The sequence below is a fragment of the Mytilus edulis genome, chromosome 3 (genome assembly GCF_963676685.1).
Source record: "Mytilus edulis chromosome 3, xbMytEdul2.2, whole genome shotgun sequence".
Lineage (NCBI taxonomy): Eukaryota > Metazoa > Mollusca > Bivalvia > Mytilida > Mytilidae > Mytilus > Mytilus edulis.
Genome location: NC_092346.1, coordinates 86784761 through 86804025, shown reverse-complemented (window position 1 = coordinate 86804025; position 19265 = coordinate 86784761). Strand labels below are relative to the sequence as shown.

Below are 19265 nucleotides of genomic sequence, written 5' to 3'. Positions count from 1 at the left end.
AGACTTGAAGTCGTCAATATCGAGATCCTGCAAAACGCTTTTGTAATTGAAAATTTTAGTTGCAATAGGTTTGGTATAGGTATAAAAAATTATTGGTACAGACTGGTCTTTGAAATAAGGAGGTATTTTCGATTGAACTAATTTATGCTGAAGGATATTGCCTAGGTTGACGCCATCGAGACCTTTGTTGGCAAAGGAAAGATTTAGAAAAGATCTTTTCTCTTTTTCATCTTTTCCAATGCGAACTGGCTTGAAAAGTCTGTGACTTGCAATATCCGAAATTATAGCTTGAAGTTTGTATTGGTTTGAATGAGGGTTTGTAACAGTGGATTCCAAACATAAATTGAACAGAGAATGAAGTTTTGAAAGGGGTAATGAATAAAGTTTCGTGCGAATGTGATGAATACCTAACGGCGTTTGTATGAATGGCAGCAAGACATTAATAGAGACATCATGCAGAGAAGGTGATGTATAATGACGATGACCATGACTGCGTCTACGTCGAGGAGTCGAGTTGAAAATATTCATCACATTCACCGAGTTACACGAAGGACTAGATAGAATACCTATACCATCAATTTTGTCATTGCAGCCATAAGGTGTTGCAGTTCCCAATTGTCTAATCCAGTAGTCTTCTTTTTGTCTACGGAGAGTTGTTGAAATATTAGGATTGTTAGAGCTATGGTATATCTTTTCGATAATGCGAACTGTCATAGAAACGATGGAATGATCGGGCTGATTGAAATGCTGGTATAGAATGTCGTTAGCATTGAGGTTAATGTCTGATCTATGACCGCACATACGTTTGTTTAGCCTTCCTTTCGTTTCACCGACGTATACCAATCCGCAAAGGTTGCACTCTAATCCGTAGACCACATTTATCGATTTACAATTCAGATCATCGTAACTTCTGTTAAAATATGACTTCTTGGTCAAATTGCTAGTGAATTCAGCATCTGTAATTAAAATAGCACAAGTTTTGCAGCCTTTGGTCTCACATTTTGAAATGCAACAGTGTTGTACTGTGTCATCAAAAACCAAAATGTCTTTAAGGAGAACTGAACATGGCTGTATATGTGTAATATTGCTATTGTCACTAGGACGACGATCTGAATGAGTCGTGTTTGAGATATTTGTCATGTCTGGTGATGAGAGGACACCTGCCATATTAGACGACACCGTGTCCATGGTGACGTCTGTTTCGGACCTTTTTATACTGGGCGACGTCCGAGCCAGTTTCCTGTTTGATCTTCGTAAGTTCATGCAATTGTAGATTGTTATTTGGATTGAGAGTTGTCTCATTGGCACTCAGACCACATCTTCCTATATCTAATTATAAAGTATATACTGACTTTTAAATTATAAGAACATGCATTTTTCTTTCAGACTTCTTTGGTTCTTACTGATCTTAGCATGTTTTGGAGGTTTAGTTTTCCAAATTGTAGACAGAGTAACATATTACTTTGGATGGCCTGTCACAGTCAATGTTGGTGTAAATTATAACAAAACACTTGAATTTCCTGCCGTCACTATCTGCAATCAAAACGCTTTCAAGTAAGTTGTTAGAACAGAGAATTCTAAATATGAATGCAATATATTTAGTTTTTTTTTGTATTATTAGTACAGTGAGATTGTACTTCAACAAAGCGTTTACATTTGTGATAACATAAGTTATGATATCTATCTTAGGGTTTGTGTAGTTTTTAGCATAGAACATTTTGCTTTCAATGAAATCTGAGACAAACCTTAAATCACTTACATACATATTCTCCATACAAAGGGATACCAATGATTGATTGTCGGTTGCTTTACCAATGACATCCCAGGTAATATCACAAATATAAAATGTAACAAAGACAGCTACATTATACAACCACCTGAAATAAAACGTATTAAAACGAATTTGACATAATTTCAACCCTGAAGTAAAATTCAAATTTTCGTGCTAAAAAGTAAATTTAACAAAAAAAAACCCCCAAATTCCAATGAAAATTCAAAACGGCAAGTCCCTAATCAAATGGCGAAATCAAAAGCTCAAACACAGCAACGAATAAATAACCACTGTCATATTCCTGACTTTTTACAGATATTGTCTGATGTAGAAATGGTAGAATAAACCTGGTTTTATAGCTAGCTAAACTTATCACTTGTATGACAGTCGTACAGAATAAGGTTTAGTTAAATTTAATATAATATTTCGATTTCCGAAAAATTTGAATGTATGAGATACATTGTAGGCATAACGTTTCCTATTTGGAACTGGGATGTCCAAAGCCACAACCCGTTCTCATTCCTTAAATGTGATAAAACCAAAAGTGACGTAAGAAAAAATTGTTTACATTCCCCTAGTCTGAACCAAACTGTTTAAGACTTTTAAGTAAGTGCATTTCAATATAAATTCCAACTTGTTATCAAATCTTATTGCTAACTTGATGGAACAATTGATAATTCATTCTTCATAAACAACATGTTTGCTTGAAAATAGGGTATTAATAGTATTAATAAGTATAATAACAAAATATATAACCCCAAGGGAAATTCAAAAGGACAGTCCCTCAACAAATGTCAAATAAAAAACCACATTAAACGAATTAAAACATATTACAACAATATGAAAAAATATTCAACTGGTAAAAATGCGAAAGAAAAATATCAATGTTAAGCCGACTTTGATGATAATCTTTGTTCAATTACGATGTACTTATTATTACATGATTTTTCAAACAACAGCAAAAAGTAAATCCATTTCATTTGTTTGAATCCATTTACCTTTCGAAATCATTTTGTATAAAGGTAAGATTATCCAACATAACTAAACGATTAAAGTTAAACATTGTCTGATTCGTGTTTGGTGCATACATTTTGTACCGTAACGTAGCACTTTGCTTCACAAAACGTCGTTTGCAGAAGCATTATCATGACCTTGAACTTTAATTTATGAATGCAGTATGAATTTCTGGACGGCTTTGTAAATAAAGTATTTGTATCTAATAGCATTAAATATTTTATGTTTTGGTAGAGCATCTTTAGCTACAGAATATGGTTGGTATGAGATGATAGAAAAAATGTTTACAACACAAGCATCCCTTGATGATTTGCTACAGAATAATATGTATGAGAATATCACGTTAGAAACGTTGTACCTTAAGACTGCACATGAAAGGGATGATTTTATTTTCAGGTATGCAAATAACTCTGTAAAACTATTTGTGTATAGTGTATATCAGTTATATTGAAAAAAAGTTGTCCATAACACATTTGTTTTTAAAAATTTAAGTTATTTATATTTGATAGAATACATGTTCACATTCAATTATTTTATATGTTGTATTGTGGAGTAGTTTACGTATGTTTTACTTGTGTCTGATTCTTTTTGATTTTTGCTATACGGTATTTTTCAACTAAACTTAACATAGCCTATATAAACAGGTCTTCGTGTTTTATATGTAGGTTAGGTCATTTAGTTTAGGTTTAAACTTGCAGTGCATTGTAAAGGCTCTAATAACCAAAATCCTGGAACATTCTGTAGCTTTTACAAGGCATAGAATGTTATCATATACTAGTACACTGTCGTATATATTCAGACACGGAACAGAGATTCAAAGACGGTACAGTACTTATTTGTACCATTCTCACTCTTTTTGTAATCTTTTTTTTTGTAATCGTGGATGATATGTGTTTCGATTAGAATTCCTATAAGCAATGGTCTAGAATATTGTGTATTCTGTTATCTTTGTGCATTATGACCTCATGTTTTTGTTGAAATATACTGCCATGTTAGATGATGCTATTCTGATTAAAAGTATAAATATTTATGTTTGATTTGATGGCACTATAGCATGTAAGCATGTGGCAAATGTTACTTATTTACAATAACAGAAAAGACTAACTTCTTAATCATTGAACTTTTATATACTTCAAACATTAATTCACCTCAATAAGTCATAGTACGTGTGTTTGAATATGTTTTAGTTGTTCTTGGAAAGGCATACCATGTAAACCTGATGACTTCAACAAGATATTGACAGACCATGGAGTGTGTTTTACATGGAATAATAAAGATGACCATTATGTGTCATCCCCAGGTAAACTAATATATGACGGACGTTTGCATTTTTTCAAAAGTTCCAACTACTTTACACATTAAATGTTTTGTACTTTGAATTATTTCAGTTGTCGGTAAAATGATTAGATACAATAATGCAGGTGTATAAAGTCATACTTAACACTTAAGTTTCTTACCGTATCTTGTAAAGAAAAAACCAACAAAAAACAAAACAAAAAAAGTAAAAAAAAACCCAAAATACAATAACTTATTATTTATAATTTATATTATTCCATGACGATACGTCAGACAATAAGTCAAAATCAGCGTGACCGCAATATTTCTGATGTTGTACGACTTTGCCCCCCGCAGAGCTATAGAAAACAGTACATTAACGGGTGTTACACGGACTCTTTTTTGTTGATACACAGACTCTTTTAAGTTGTTACACGGACACTTTTTATGAATCGAATCACTCGTGCATGATCAATGAGTTCATGGGCACTTTAACTTTCAAATACATTTAATCTTTTTGGTTCACCGACATATTTCCTGTTGTCTTTTTTTTTTAGAATAAATGTTAACGTTAGCATCAATATTTTTTTCAAACAAATCAAGTAAAATACTATTCATATCAGTACACTAAGAGATTTGCAATTTAACTCCAAAAAAGGGGTGTGTATGGTTTTCTCCTAAAAAACCCCAACATATTTTGATTCCAAATTTTAAGAGAAAAAAAATTACTGTGATCAAGCAGATGACAAATTAATGTTCTGCATGATTCCTGATTTTCCGAATACTGAATATATATAGTGCTAATTTGAAAAAAATGGGTGATAGCGTTGAAAAGCTAAATAATTTTCATAGTCAGAAAAGAACATCTTCCCCCCTTTATGAAGCAAAAAAATCGGTCATTAAATATGTTTTCTTCAATACATGGACATAAATAGTATTTTGGACAATGCTGAAAATAACGAAATGATGATACCGACTTTTGTATTTCAATAAAAAAAAAGACAGGAAATATGTAAATAAAAATCAAATCTTATCAAAAGATAAAATCCCTATCAACTCACAAATGAACGATTGATGCTATGAATAAAGGTATTCGTGTAATACATGTCCAAATAAGCAGCAAATTTTGAAGAAAATCATTCAACTAATATGTCATCAATTTTTGACGGTAAGCTTCGATTGGATTTTAATGCAACACGTGTTTAATCCCGATCAACACTTGCAGAGAAAAACATGAATTAAAAAAAATCAAAGTATATGCCTAAATATTTCTAATAACAAGACAAAAAACATTTTTTTTCATAACATTTCATTCACTAATGAAGTAGGATATTCATTTTTTTGATACATTTATATTGTTATTGAATTTATATATAAATCGAATTCATATTTATATCAGGGCGGATTCAGCCATTTTTTAAAAAGGGGTTCCCAATCCAGGACAAGGGGAAAAGGGGGGTCCAATTGTATGCCCCATACAAATGCATTGATGGTCCAAAAAGGGGGATTGAAACCACTGGACCCCCCTGGATCCGCTACTGAATATTGAATTCATGTAATTTGGCAACAAACGTGTATTTAAAAAAAAGTTGTAATGGAGGGGGGGGGGGATAGCATGGCGCATTCTTTCTTTTTTCCATCAAAATTAAGATCTAGCCTGTTTATTTTAAAGAAATTTAGCCCCCCTCCCCCTTTCCGTTTACCATATAAAAATCAAACTTTAGCTTACTAAACACTAACATATATCTTTAATATATTATTTTTTTACGAATTTGCATTTAAAAAAAGTCTCAAATGTATACAACATTCATCTATTACTTGAAATGGTTCTATTTTTTTTATCAAAGTATTGATTCTTGAAATAAAAAAATGGGGTCACCGTTCATTTACGCTCACAATCTGCCTTCGAAAGGAGCAAACATTTTTGTTAATGTCCTTTTTTTCTGTTGAACTAATAGGAGAAATAGCGGCAATATCGAAATAAAAAAATAACTAAATTACAGAAATCGCTAAAATTTTACAATTATTTAGTCTATGTATAGCTTATTCGAAAACAACAATAAAAAATATGGGTCACCGATGAGTTAAAAAAGATATCTCAATTTTTATGCCAAAAATGGCATTTTTACACCAAAGGGAGATAATTTGAAGCTTTTTCAATGACATCTACATTTTAAAAGTCCGCTGGGGCCAACACGAATTGATTTTTTGGAATGATTTTTGTACCATATGATAAAGTAACAGCTACTTAAGGTAATCAATAAAATTTGTAATGAAAAATTAATGTTTAATTTTTTTCTGAAAATCTTATACCCGCGAGCCTCCTTAAGTTTCTCAAATGTTCAGTCTTGAGAAATATACAAGTACTTTTTTGAAACGTCGTACAAGTCAGATACAATACAAAAATAACAAAAAAAAAACCAGGCCGGAAACAGCCTACCGCATAGTTTTTCTGCACTTGACCTTGACCTGACTTTTCTTGCAGAAAAACTATCCGGCAACGGTTGTTACCGGCCTGTTTTTTTGTTACCTTTGTATTGTATCTAATACGTAATATGACCAGTTTTTCATTTTCTGAGAAGTATAATATAAAATTGAGAATGGAAATGGGGAATGTGTCAAAGAGACAACAACCCGACTATAGAAAATATAACAGCAGAAGGTCACCAACAGGTCTTCAATGCAGCGAGAAATTCCCGTACCCGGAGGCGTCCTTCAGCTGGCCCCTAAACAATTTATATTCTAGTTCAGTGATAATGAACGCCATACTGAACTCCAAATTATATACAAAAAACTAAAATTAAAAATAATACAAGACTAACAAAAGCCTGAGGCTCCTGACTTGGGACAGACGCAAAAATGCGGCGGGGTTAAATAAGCAGCAACATTCAAGCAGCACCTGCATACGGTGTATATATCTCATATTGATACGATATTCCCATGCTTGCTTTTCCTATCATGATTTTCTTGATAGAGGGCTGCTGCTTACAAGGAAGCTATTAAACCAAGAGTTCCCAATGTAATGGTGAAGTTGAAATCATCACTTCGTAAATTTTACGGACGCCATCATGAGTTGGTTGACCGTCATGGAATAACCGTTTCATAAATAATATCGGATATGTTCCTTACGTCAATCCCCTTCCCTTTCATGAATGTGACCTACCAAATTAGACTATTTACCGGATTGTAATCACATAAGCAACACGACGGGTGCCACATGTGGAGCAGGATCTGCTTACCCTTCCAGAGCACTTGAAAACACCCCTAGTTTTTTGTGGGGTTCGTGTTGTTTATTCTTAGTTTTCTATGTTGTGTCATGTGTACTATTGTTTGTTTTTTTGTCTTTTTCATTTGTAGCCACGTTGTCAGTTTATTTTCGATTTATAAGTTTGACTGTCCATCTGGTATCTTTCGTCCCTCTTTTAAACATGTTTCTGAGATCTCAACCCTCCCCCTATACCTCTAGCCAATGTAGAAAAGTAAACGCATAATAATACGCACATTAAAATTCAGTTCAAGAGAAGTCCGCGTCTGATGTCAGAAGATGTAACAAAAAAAAGTTACAATATTCATAAATAACAACAGACTACTAGCAGTTAACTGTCATGTCAGCTCCAGACTTCAATTAAACTGATTGAAAGATTATGTCATCATCATATGAATATCAGGCAAACAACTTCCCGTTTAGTATCATACCATCATAACATATAACTGGTTTTTAAATAAATGTGTTTATTTCCGATTAAAAGACCCTACAAGTTAATCAATATTAACGCAAAAATATGCAATCTTAAATGACCAGACAACAGTATCGTAACTATATCCCTTCTTAATGAGTCTATTTAAAGGTTTTGTTATCTTCTATCGTGAATACTGACATTTTTGTGCTTTATAAAGAATATTTCAATTAAAGATTGGATGTGAAATACCTGAACGTATAAGAAGTCTGCATGTTGAGCTATATTTACGAATGATGGCCTTGTACCGATGATAAAATTTAGTAAATGTTTTGACTAGTTTGTGATATCGAAAACCCTGGTATAATAATTTTTCCGTAATACATAAATTTGTCTTGTTAAAATCTAAAACGTTGTTGCATACACGAGCGAATCGTACAAGTTGAGAAAATCAACACCGTCTGATGGTGACAAGAAAACGTCACCATCTAAAAATGGATAATTAACGATAGGAAATGAAAAATCATCTCTTATATCATAAATTTTAGTATTAAGCTTTCCGTTAATGAGATAGATATCAAGATCGAGGAAAGGGCAGTTGAAATGTTAGTGAATTTGTGATTTCCATTTTCAGAACGTCAATGTAAAATTTACGTCAAACAATAATAATATTATTAGTAGCGTTATCGGCCGGGGACAAAAACAAATTCCTTTGCTAGTTCTTATAGTTTATGTTTGATACGAGAAATAGGTTTATCGGGTGTTTGTAAAATGTTCTTTAAAATGTTGAATACGTATATCAACTATGTTCATTACTGAATTAAAAAAAAAGAGTCCAAAGATTTTTTGTCAGCTTTTTCCCGTTTTATCCATGTCAAACAGTAAATACGGAGTGAGTCGTGAATGATATTACGACACCCATTCCAATTATTAATTGACCGTGGACGATAGTTAGGCCCTTTACTGAGGAAACCTATTAGCTTATTTTTACGTGTGAATACCTACAACGTCTTGTAATCAAAATTTGTTAATGTTCTGTCTCGTTTTATGAACTAAACAAGCATAAATCATTTCACATTACAGAGTGTTTATGTATTCATGCGCATTACTCCACCCAGCCAAACCAGAGTATTTGTATAATTAATACGTTATGATATCAATAAACATATAAAATAAAAACAATTTCTTCAGTTTTGACGTATTGCAAAAGAGGCAATAGGTGTGGAAAAGTTTCCATGACGATGAGCATTATGATGTATCCCTATGATAATGGGATCTGAAAAACATGTTACCGGAAACTTAACGTATTAATCATTTAAGATGGGATTCAAATTTATTATTTGTTTCCTTTAATTGCAAGTTTACATTAACATTTCTAATAAATTAGATAGTTTATCGTATCTACAACACATAGATTATGTGACTATCTTATAACAAATCATCATTAACACATTCAAACTATATGAATTACTTTCACACAGGGGCTTTATCTTTTTTCTTTATGTATCGCAAATAAGTTTCGTTTGTTGAAATTTAAATTTTTAGCTCACTTGGCCCGAAGTGAGCTTTTCCCATCACTTGGCGTCCGTCGTCCGTTTAGAGCAAATCTGACATGGTTAAACTGTTCATCAGGTCAAGATCTATCTTGCCTGACATTTTCAGATGAATTGGACAACCCGTTGGTGGGTTGCTGCCCCTGAATTAGTAATTTTATGGAAATTTTACTGTTTTTGTTTATTATCTTGAATATTAATATAGATAGAGATAAACTGTAAACAACAATAATGTTCAGCAAGATTTACAAATAAGTCAACATGACTGAAATGGTCAGTTGACCCTTTTAGGAGTTATTGCCCTTTATAGTAAATTTTTAACCATTTTTCGTAAATGTTAGTAATCTTTTACAAAAATCTTCTCCTCTGATACTACTGGGCCAAATTAATCCAAACTTGGCCACAATCATCATTCGGGTATGTAGTTTAAAAAATGTGTCCGGTGACTTGGTCAACCAACCAAAATGGCCGCCATGGCTAAAAATAGAACATAGGGGTAAAATGCAGTTTTTGGCTTACAACTCAAAAGTCAAAGCATTTAAAGCAAATCTAACATGGGGGTAAAATTGTTTATCAGGTCAAGATCTATCTGTCCTTAAATTTTCAGACGAATCGGACAACCTGTTGTTGGGTTGCTGCCCCTGAATTGGTAATTTTATGGAAATTTTACAGTTTTTGGTTATTATCTTGAATATTATTATAGATAGAGATAAACTGTAAAAAGCAATAATGTTCAGCAAAGTAAGATTCACAAAAAGGTCAACATTACCAAAATGGTCAGTTGACCCCTTTAGGAGTTATTTCCCTTAAGCTTTATTGTCAATTTTTAACCATTTTTTGTAAATCTTAGTAATCTTTTACAAAAATCTTCTCCTCTGAAACTACTGGGCCAAATTAATCCAAACTTGCCCACAATCATCTGTGGGGTATTTAGGTTAAAAATGTGTCCGGTGACCTGGCCATCCAACCAAGATGGCTGCCACGGCTAAAAATAGAACATACTGGTAAAATGCAGTTTTTGGCTTATAACTCAAAAACCAAAGCATTTAGAGCAAATCTGACATGGGGTAAAATTGTTAATCAGGTCAAGATCTATCTGCCCTGAAATTTTCAGATGAATATGACAACCCATTGTTGGGTTGCTGCCCCTGAAATGGTAATTTTAAGGAAATTTTGCTGTTTTTGGTTATTATCTTGAATACTATTATAGATAGAGATAAACTGTAAACAGCAATAATGTTCAGCAAAGTAAGATTTACAAATAAGTCAACAAGCTTGAAATGGTCAACTGACCCCCTAAGGAGTTATTGTCCTTTATAGTCAATTTTTAACAATTTTCATAAACTTTGTAAATTTTACTAACATTTTCCACTGAAACTACTGGGCCAATCATTATAGATAGAGATAATTGTAAGCAGCAAGAATGTTCAGTAAAGTAAGATCTACAAACACATCGCCATCACAATTTTGTCATGAATCCATCTGTGTCCTTTGTTGAATATTCACATAGACCAAGGTGAGCGACACAGGCTCTTTAGAGCCTCTAGTTAATTTTATTAGTTTTGGATTTCCTGTTTTTTCCTTTACCTTGTAGCTAGTTATTGTTCTAAAAACTCTTGTTTTTTTACTAATAAATCATTTTGCTGATAACAAACTGAAAATGTACGCAATTTGAAACAATTCAATAAAGAATAAGGAATATGTTTATTATTATTATTATTGATAGCGTCTTTGACGCAAGGCACAAAGGCGGCAATCCGTGTAAATAAACCCGTGGATCGCATCTTTTGAAGATATTTAGAAATAAAGTAGATCCGTATCGACATTAAATGATCTTAAAGGAGCATAACCTGTCAACTTAATGTTCACTGATTTATCATAATCTTTCATATTTGATTTATAAACTACTAAAACGTATATTCTCTTTACAAAAAGTCCGTAACATGAACGCTTAACATTGCATTGATTCAATAATATGTTTTTATATTTCGTGTGTATTTTTGTGTAGACGCTATCTAATTAACCATCGAGTTGATCTCCAAAGCGTACTACCAGTCATACAACCAGATATACATATATAGATATGAATATATAGCAACACGTGTAATTTGATTTTGATCTGTCAGTTTGATTTCACAAAATAGGTTTAACAAATATATAAATCATCGTTTTAACCTTTGAAAGAACGCATTTTTGTGGATCGAATCAGTCAACTAAGTGATTAATCCTTGTTTCCCATTCAATGTTGACATTCCTTTCCTTTCAATAGCTGAACACGCATAGTTCATGCGTAGTCCATCTTTAGCTAAGGGGTTTAATAAAAGGTCACACGAATACGGATTCAGTAAGGTCGAATAATTCACTTACACGTGAATAATTCATTAGCGATATTTCTTATTTTGACAAAATTTAACTAAACTGGCTGCTATTACCAAAATGTAATTTCACTAGTTCAATTTCATTAATGCCCGCGTCACACTGTCCCGATTTTTATATACGATGGACACCCGAATGCGAAAATTGTAAGTTCGTACGAAGTTGGTCCCGATCTCGTTAAAATACCAAAAAGTGACCGAAGCAAGTACGATGAATAACGATGGTGCCGAAATTATATATACGATAGCAAAAGATGGACATACGAAGGTTAACCGAAGACGGGTATTTAAGCTTAATATCTCAGCCGAAGCCTACACGATGGATCACGAAGGCTACACGATGGATTACGAAGGCTACACGATGGATTACAATGTGTACAGGTTACGATGCATTTAAATTATATGCCGAAGGCATCCAGTTACTGAAAGTTTTGGTTGATTTCTAAAAAAAATAGTTTATGTATCAAATATTCAATTTACCATTTTCTGCATGTGTCATATACAAATATAGTGTCCATATTTGTCCCCAATATGTTACATACGAGGGGATGCCACCCTCGGCATTGCCTCGTTTGAACTGTAAAATGTGTGCACTAGTCTGAATAATCACCCATAATTATGCCAATGTTTACTGATCTATCTTAAAGGTAAGGTAAAGGTTGGTCCCTTTTATTCAAAAAGAGCTCTTTCCAGGAGAATATTATAATAATATAGACAAAAGGAAGGATGTGGGGGAAAGCAAGAAATGCGGGAAAATATGACATATAGAAAACAAAATGGTTATGGAGTAAACATTCGTGTGACAACAACTCAGACGATACATAAAAATCCGGCAGAATAATGAAGAAAAAGTTGGTTTCCCTATATACGTGTACCTGCAGTGTTAGTGTACGAGGCGCGTTTATGATTTTCATTATGTTACTTGATATGAAAAATTGACAAAATATAATATTTTACTTGTAAAAGTAAATCCTGAGCCTGTAATAGCTGCTCTTCTTGTTCCATTTGAATTTATAGAAACAACGCTGTCGCCTTTCTTGTTCTCATAGAAGCATATGATATGAGCTCCATGTTTTGTGAACGTCTTTCTTAACTGTCGTATTAGACTGACCATTGCATATTGCGCATGGCACTTTAAATGTATTTTAGCGCGAAAATTTACTTACATTTAGCTGGATTTATTGCCGTCGTAGTTCCATCTTGTCGCCTTCGTACTTTTATTCGATGGCAACACGACGGGATTACGAGGTCTTCACGAAGTCGTGTTGCCATCGTAAGACCTTCGAGTAGCTTCGTGATTCATTCGTGTAGACATCGTAATGCCAAAGCTGCCCGATGGAAACGATGGAAACACGAATGCAATACTATGTTCAAAGATGCATTCCCGGTGACATTACGATGGTGAGGATGGTGATACGAACTCAATACGAACCCTCAACATCGGACGCACCTTCGAGGATTTTTTAACATGTTAAAAAATTAAGAACCCTTCCCGAAGTTGTCCCCGAAGGCTAGAAAAAGTGGCCGATGGTTCTACGATGGTTAAAGATGGCACTACGAATAGTCCGATCTGAATACGATCAGTCCCGATTTTGAAATTTTCCATAATCGTGTTGCCATCGGCGTAAAAATCGGGACAGTGTGACGCGGGCATAAATGAATACACTAAAGAAATCATGTTTTATTACTTCGAAGCCAATGCTTCTTTAAGAAGGGATTTTTTTATATATTGATCGTATCTCTTGAGTCATTCCAAACTGGAAAAAAACATAAAAATATGGACTCCCGGTCATATGTAATTGTGAAGTTTATAATCTTAATTAGTTTTTCCTCTATTGTTAAATGTTTTGGCGTCTAGCATCACTTTAGAGTTTTCATTTAAAAGAAAATTTGCATCTATTACACTTATATGTTTGCAATGTTTTTGGTATTATCCCAAGTTTTGCCAAAGACTTATATAGCAATGGTCAGACAGAATAAATAATAATCGCTGATAAACGTTTTCTAGGCGATTCAAGACCGTTTAAAAATTAATTAACTTGTCATACAATTGAAAGTTTTAGCTAGCTGTAACACCAGGTTCAATCCACCATTTTATACATCAGAAAATGCCTGTACCAAGTCCGGAATATGACAGTTGTATCCATTCGTTTGATATGTTTAAGCTTTTGATTTTTCCATTTCATTAGAAACTTTCCGTTTTGAATTTTCATCGAAGTTCAATATTTTTGAGATTTTACTTTTGACAAATATACTGGAATCACTTTCAAATATATATTTTTTGAGTTTGTATTAAATTTAAATGCATGTCAGCAATTGTATCGGAGACTCACTATCAATAAACTCTTTTAAAACAGAATGTTTATGTGGAAATCAAACGGATTTCGAAAATTGTACAGTAAGCAATCTCATGACTATCTCTTGTCAAAGTGTAAATTAAAATGTGTTCACATGTTTATATATCAGCATTGTGCTTAATTCAGGTTTAATTAGACAAATGTTCTAAGGAGTTATGCATCTCCGAAATGTAAAGTTAAATATAAAACTGCAGTATAGGCGCTAATATGGTAACTGTATATGCCAGAGCGCCTCTGAAGACATTGATTTACAAAACTAATTGTGTTATGATGTGAAAGGTTTATCGTCTCTGGCAAGAATACTTATATAGCGCAGGTCATCTATTTCCGAAAGGGATGCCATTTGATGTATAAGTGTTAACGTAAACTGATTTGAAAGTGTTCCTACCCTTACATGTCGTATCGGGGTTTACTTGTTATGTCATATTTTCTTTGTATTTGTGCTTAATTGTTTATTGTTTGGGTTTACATTTAAAGTATTTGTAAAGAGTGTAACAGACGCAACTGTCAAATAAGGAGTTACGCATGAAATAAAAGAGAGCCATTCCAAAGGGTTTTCTTTAAAAGAGGGACGAAAGATACCAGAGGGACAGTCAAACTCATTAATCGAAAATAAACTGACAACGCCATGGCTAAAAATGAAAAGAACAAACAGACAAACAATAGTACACATGACACAAACATAGAAAACTAAAAAATTAACAACACGAACCCCACCAAAAACTAGGGGTGATCTCAGGTGCTCCGGAAACGTAAGCAGATCCTGCTTTACATGTGGCATCCGTCGTGTTGCTTATGAGATAACAAATCCGGTAAATAGTCTAATTCGGTAGGTCACATTCATGAAGGGGAAGGGGATTGTAGTTACGCCGTAAGGAACATATCCGATATCTTTTGTGAAACGGTTATTCCATAACGATCAACCAACTCGTGATGGCGTCCGTAAAATTTACGAAGTGATGATTTCAACTTCACCATTTGGAACTCTTGATTTGATAGCTTCCTTGTTAGCAACAACCCTCTATCAAGAAAATCCTGATAGGAAATGCAAGCACGGGAATATCGTATCAATTTGGAGATATATACACCGTATGCAGGTGCTGCTGGAATGTTGCTACTTAGAAATGGAAAGTTCACAATTGGAAAGCTGAAATCATCTCTTTTGTCGTAAAGTTTTGTTTTCAATCGACCAGCATTGTCAATTCCTAGATGTAAGTCAAGATATGAGGCCGACTTAACTGTATATGTTGTATCCTTTATCTCTAGTTCAATGGGATAGATACGTTCAACATAGTCACCAAATTTTGAATTATTTAGTGAAAGATAAAAAGTAGTGTTCGATTTTCCTCAACATTCAACATTAAAAGAAAATTGATCGTAAAGCAGATGTTTACAAATAGGAGACATGATTCCAAGTTTATAATATATAGAATTTGTATAATAAATTCCCATTGAATATGATTTTGTCATAAGTTGCCGTTCCTTTTAACAATTATTTGCAAATCTTCTTTTGTTAAATCGACATATTTTGAATTTTTCAATAAAGTAAGTCGAAATTGTCCCACACACTGATTGATGTCCCGTAAATGTTTGCACTACCATATTGGAAACTTCTGATGAGTGTGTCGTCTTTGATTGCCAAATGGACAATATGCAAATGAGGTCCTTTAGGACTCAGCTTTAATAAGCATTTGCTATAAATGTCTTGCCAACAGGGACTTCAAATTGTTACATCTTACAACCAACAGACGATCAATAAACATGTCATAATTCTAATCACGTCATTTATTATAAAAGGGGTTAATGAGTAGATTTCTTCAAGAAAAAAACTAGTACCTGGGAATAAGCGTAGGTTAATTCAGTGACTTGTTAAAATGAAATGGCAAAACAGGGAAATTAGTTGTCATATGAAAATTAAATTCATGAATCAGAGGAATGCTTTTTTGTTTGATCTCCGAGTGCTATGATTATCAAATCAATTTTTACCGAATAAACTATCTTTTGTTTTAAGATTAGGTCTTATATTATAAAAAAACACTGAAAAATTAACATATTTTTTATAATAATAATAAAAGCATCAAACTATACTTTAAAATCATCCAGTTCACTAAAAGGATCTCGTGAATTAATAGACACTCATTAAAAGACATATTGTAAAAAAGTCTAAAGAAATTAAAATATATGAAACAAATTTGCATTACAGACAACGATGAAAATACAAATTATCTCTTAGTTCGTTCCGTGGATAATATTAAACAGTCACAATATTTAACAAATTTAAAGTATTTAACATTTCATAGTCACACGACTTGAAAATATAAAAATTCTAATCAGACAAAAGATATGAAAACAAAAACAAAGAGAAAATAAAACCATGACATTGAAATAGCAAACTTATAGAGTTATAGCACATATAATATAATGACAAATAGTTATATGTAGCTTTAAACTTTGAAATCATGTTTTATCATATAGAGTGTTATATAAGTAGAAGTAAAGGTATATTCGGCAATGCATACGGAACATAGAAAAAGAACTATGACGTTAACTTTATTATTTCATATTTTAAAATATCGAATTTTTTGTTTGTTAAGGATACGGTTATATTTTTTTAATTTCTTTACTAGACAGCCTTAAAATATTTACTTTTATTTTAGGAGTAGAAAATGGATTAAAATTGAGACTGAATGTAGAACAGTATGAATATATGCCAGGACCTCATGATGCTGCTGGTATTAAAATTCTTATTCATGATAGATTGGAGATACCAAGAGTGTATGCCCTTGGTCAAGCCGTATCCACAGGTTCCAATGTTTTTGCAGGTGTGCAATTGTTGAAGGTAAATATATATTTTCAAGTCGATAACTTGACCACGACTTGCTTGCTCTTTATCCCCAAAATATGCTTTCATCTAGCTATTTATTTCTTGTATATCTTTTTAAAATCTCTATTTGATTTGTCTGTGCATATTATTGTACCAATATGTTACCATTACTAGCACTTTAAACAGGCAGATTAAACAATCTAAAATAATTGAGCTGATTATCTAGTAATTCTGTGTGAAATGATTGATTACTAGTAGTTGATTGTTGATTTCTACACGTCCAGTGATAGCTCTTTCTCGCAAGTGAAATATAAAAAATGTGAAAAAAAAGTATATAAGGCAAAATATTCGTAAGTTTTAATTTCCACTTTGTCCTTGCCACAATCCCCGTCTCATTCCACCGTTTTTGACAAGAGCACGGCGGTTGCAACATGAGTTGCTTACTCTCTCAGATCCTTAATGTGAAGTGAAGTTTGTTTTGATCAATTTTTGGTTTTGATTATTTTTGTACGCAATGATGTCTTGTAACTTGTTTTCTATTGACTATTTTTTCCCTCAATGCATTTTGATTGTCCCTAATAAAGTATTTTTTACTTTTAACTTTTCTAGCAAATAAATATGTTATTATTTTATTTGCGCAAATAGATCGAAACAAGCAAGTTTTATCTTCGACAAAAAAAAACCGTTTAGTATAAAAGGAACTTTATTTTCTGTTTACACTTAAAGGATTGATATGTTGACAAGTGTTTGATTTTGTTCTTGTGCTGTTTGATTATCTATGATACGGGATTGGTAACTCTTTGATGTTAAGTTAAAAGTAATAATACGTCATCAATATGTTTTATCAGCTTCATCATGCATGTCATTTAACAATATAATTGTCAAACTAGCACATAATACCGAGATGAGTGTATCAGATATCTAAAGCTAAGTTATCAATATATATCTATTACCTATAAAGCACGCATGACAAAACAAGGTTAATTGAGTAATAATGTTTTTTTTCTATTCCAACATCTTGAACTATTCTCCTTTTCTGATCTATATATTCCTTATAATTCACTTCAGCATCGGGTGTGTTACCATGTATGTATATATAGATCTGCTGCTTCATTTTGTTTGCTTGCACCTTAATAGACTTCCAAATTTCAATGTTAATGCTAGTTTGCAAGTCAGGAATATGACAGTTGTCGTCCATTCGATTAATGTGTTTTGTCATTTGATTTTGCCATGTGATTAGGGACTTTCCTTTCTAAATTTTCCTCGGAGATCAATATTTTTGTGATTTTACTTTTTGCATGTGTTGTCCACTTTGTTTGTGTTTTTTTTTCATGGAAAGATTAAATGAACATTTACTTGTATTGAAATAAGCACTCTAGAATTTTCCCTGTGAAGGGCCACACAGAAATGACAATGGTCACAAATTCCAAAACAAAAAAGCCCTTAATAGTAATCTAACTTTCTTTGTGATAGATTGTTACATACGTATATTAAGATGATTGGTTCATTAGTTACATCTATCAGAATATGAATATGAAGTGAATGAACAACTATACCTTTGTAACATTAAAAATAAGGAGAGAATACTTCTGAAAAGAGATTTAAATTTTAATTCTAAAAGATAATGACAGGAATCATTTTTGTAATAAAATGAAAATACAGCCTGATCTAAATTAATATTGATATTTCAATGGAAATTCTTGTACTTACTGTTTTTAATTTATAGTTAACCTTTTTATTTTTATTTAAAGTTATTTTATTAAGACATGTTTAAGGCACCTGAATGTTTATTGAATTCGACTTATACAGATATACAGTCAGTGGATCCGTGAGGGAATGTTACACCTTCTGTATCATGAAGGAAAATGTTTCGACGTATTTTCAAAAGCAGTAACCAATAGTGTATTCCATTGCCCGGGTAAATTCGATGTTTTTCCTTGCATCGATCTGATGAATTAATCTTTTTTCAACTGATTTTTATAGTTAAAAGGTTAAAAGACGAATTAGGCGCTTATAATTTTTTTTAACTGAGCTGCATTATTTGCGTGACTCTCTCAATTCAGGAGTTGTAGTTCAGTTTGTGTCATTAGTTTATGGCTGTCATATTTCATTTTCGTTACTTCGTTTTGTTTTGTTTTACATTTGTCTGTTATCTTTTTTAATTAAATAGTCTATTTGTTTTCATGTCGGTCCTTTTATGGCATAATACGGGGTATGGATTTTTCTCATTGTTGAAGGCCGTACTGTTGCCGACGTCCACTGGAAATCATACCACTAATCTTTGTTTGTATATACTGTTTGTTCTCTATTATATATCGGTCGTCAGACATTTATTATAATTTGTTTACTATCAATTTCTTTAAAGAAAATGTGATGGTATTGTCATTAGAGTTCGAACGAAGTCTATGTAAGAAACGTA

At 32.6% G+C, this 19265-nt stretch overlaps 1 protein-coding gene across 1 annotated transcript in view; it reads left to right on the top strand.

Moving 5' to 3' along the window:
- LOC139517677 (degenerin-like protein del-10) overlaps nt 1–19265 on the top strand; it is a 60203-nt gene that overhangs the window by 19137 nt on the left and 21801 nt on the right. Inside the window, exons 2-5 of the mRNA XM_071308964.1 lie at nt 1387–1554; nt 3020–3181; nt 3973–4085; nt 16680–16861. Of these exons, the coding sequence (XP_071165065.1) occupies nt 1387–1554; nt 3020–3181; nt 3973–4085; nt 16680–16861 (625 nt within the window). The remainder of the gene's footprint in view (nt 1–1386; nt 1555–3019; nt 3182–3972; nt 4086–16679; nt 16862–19265) is intronic.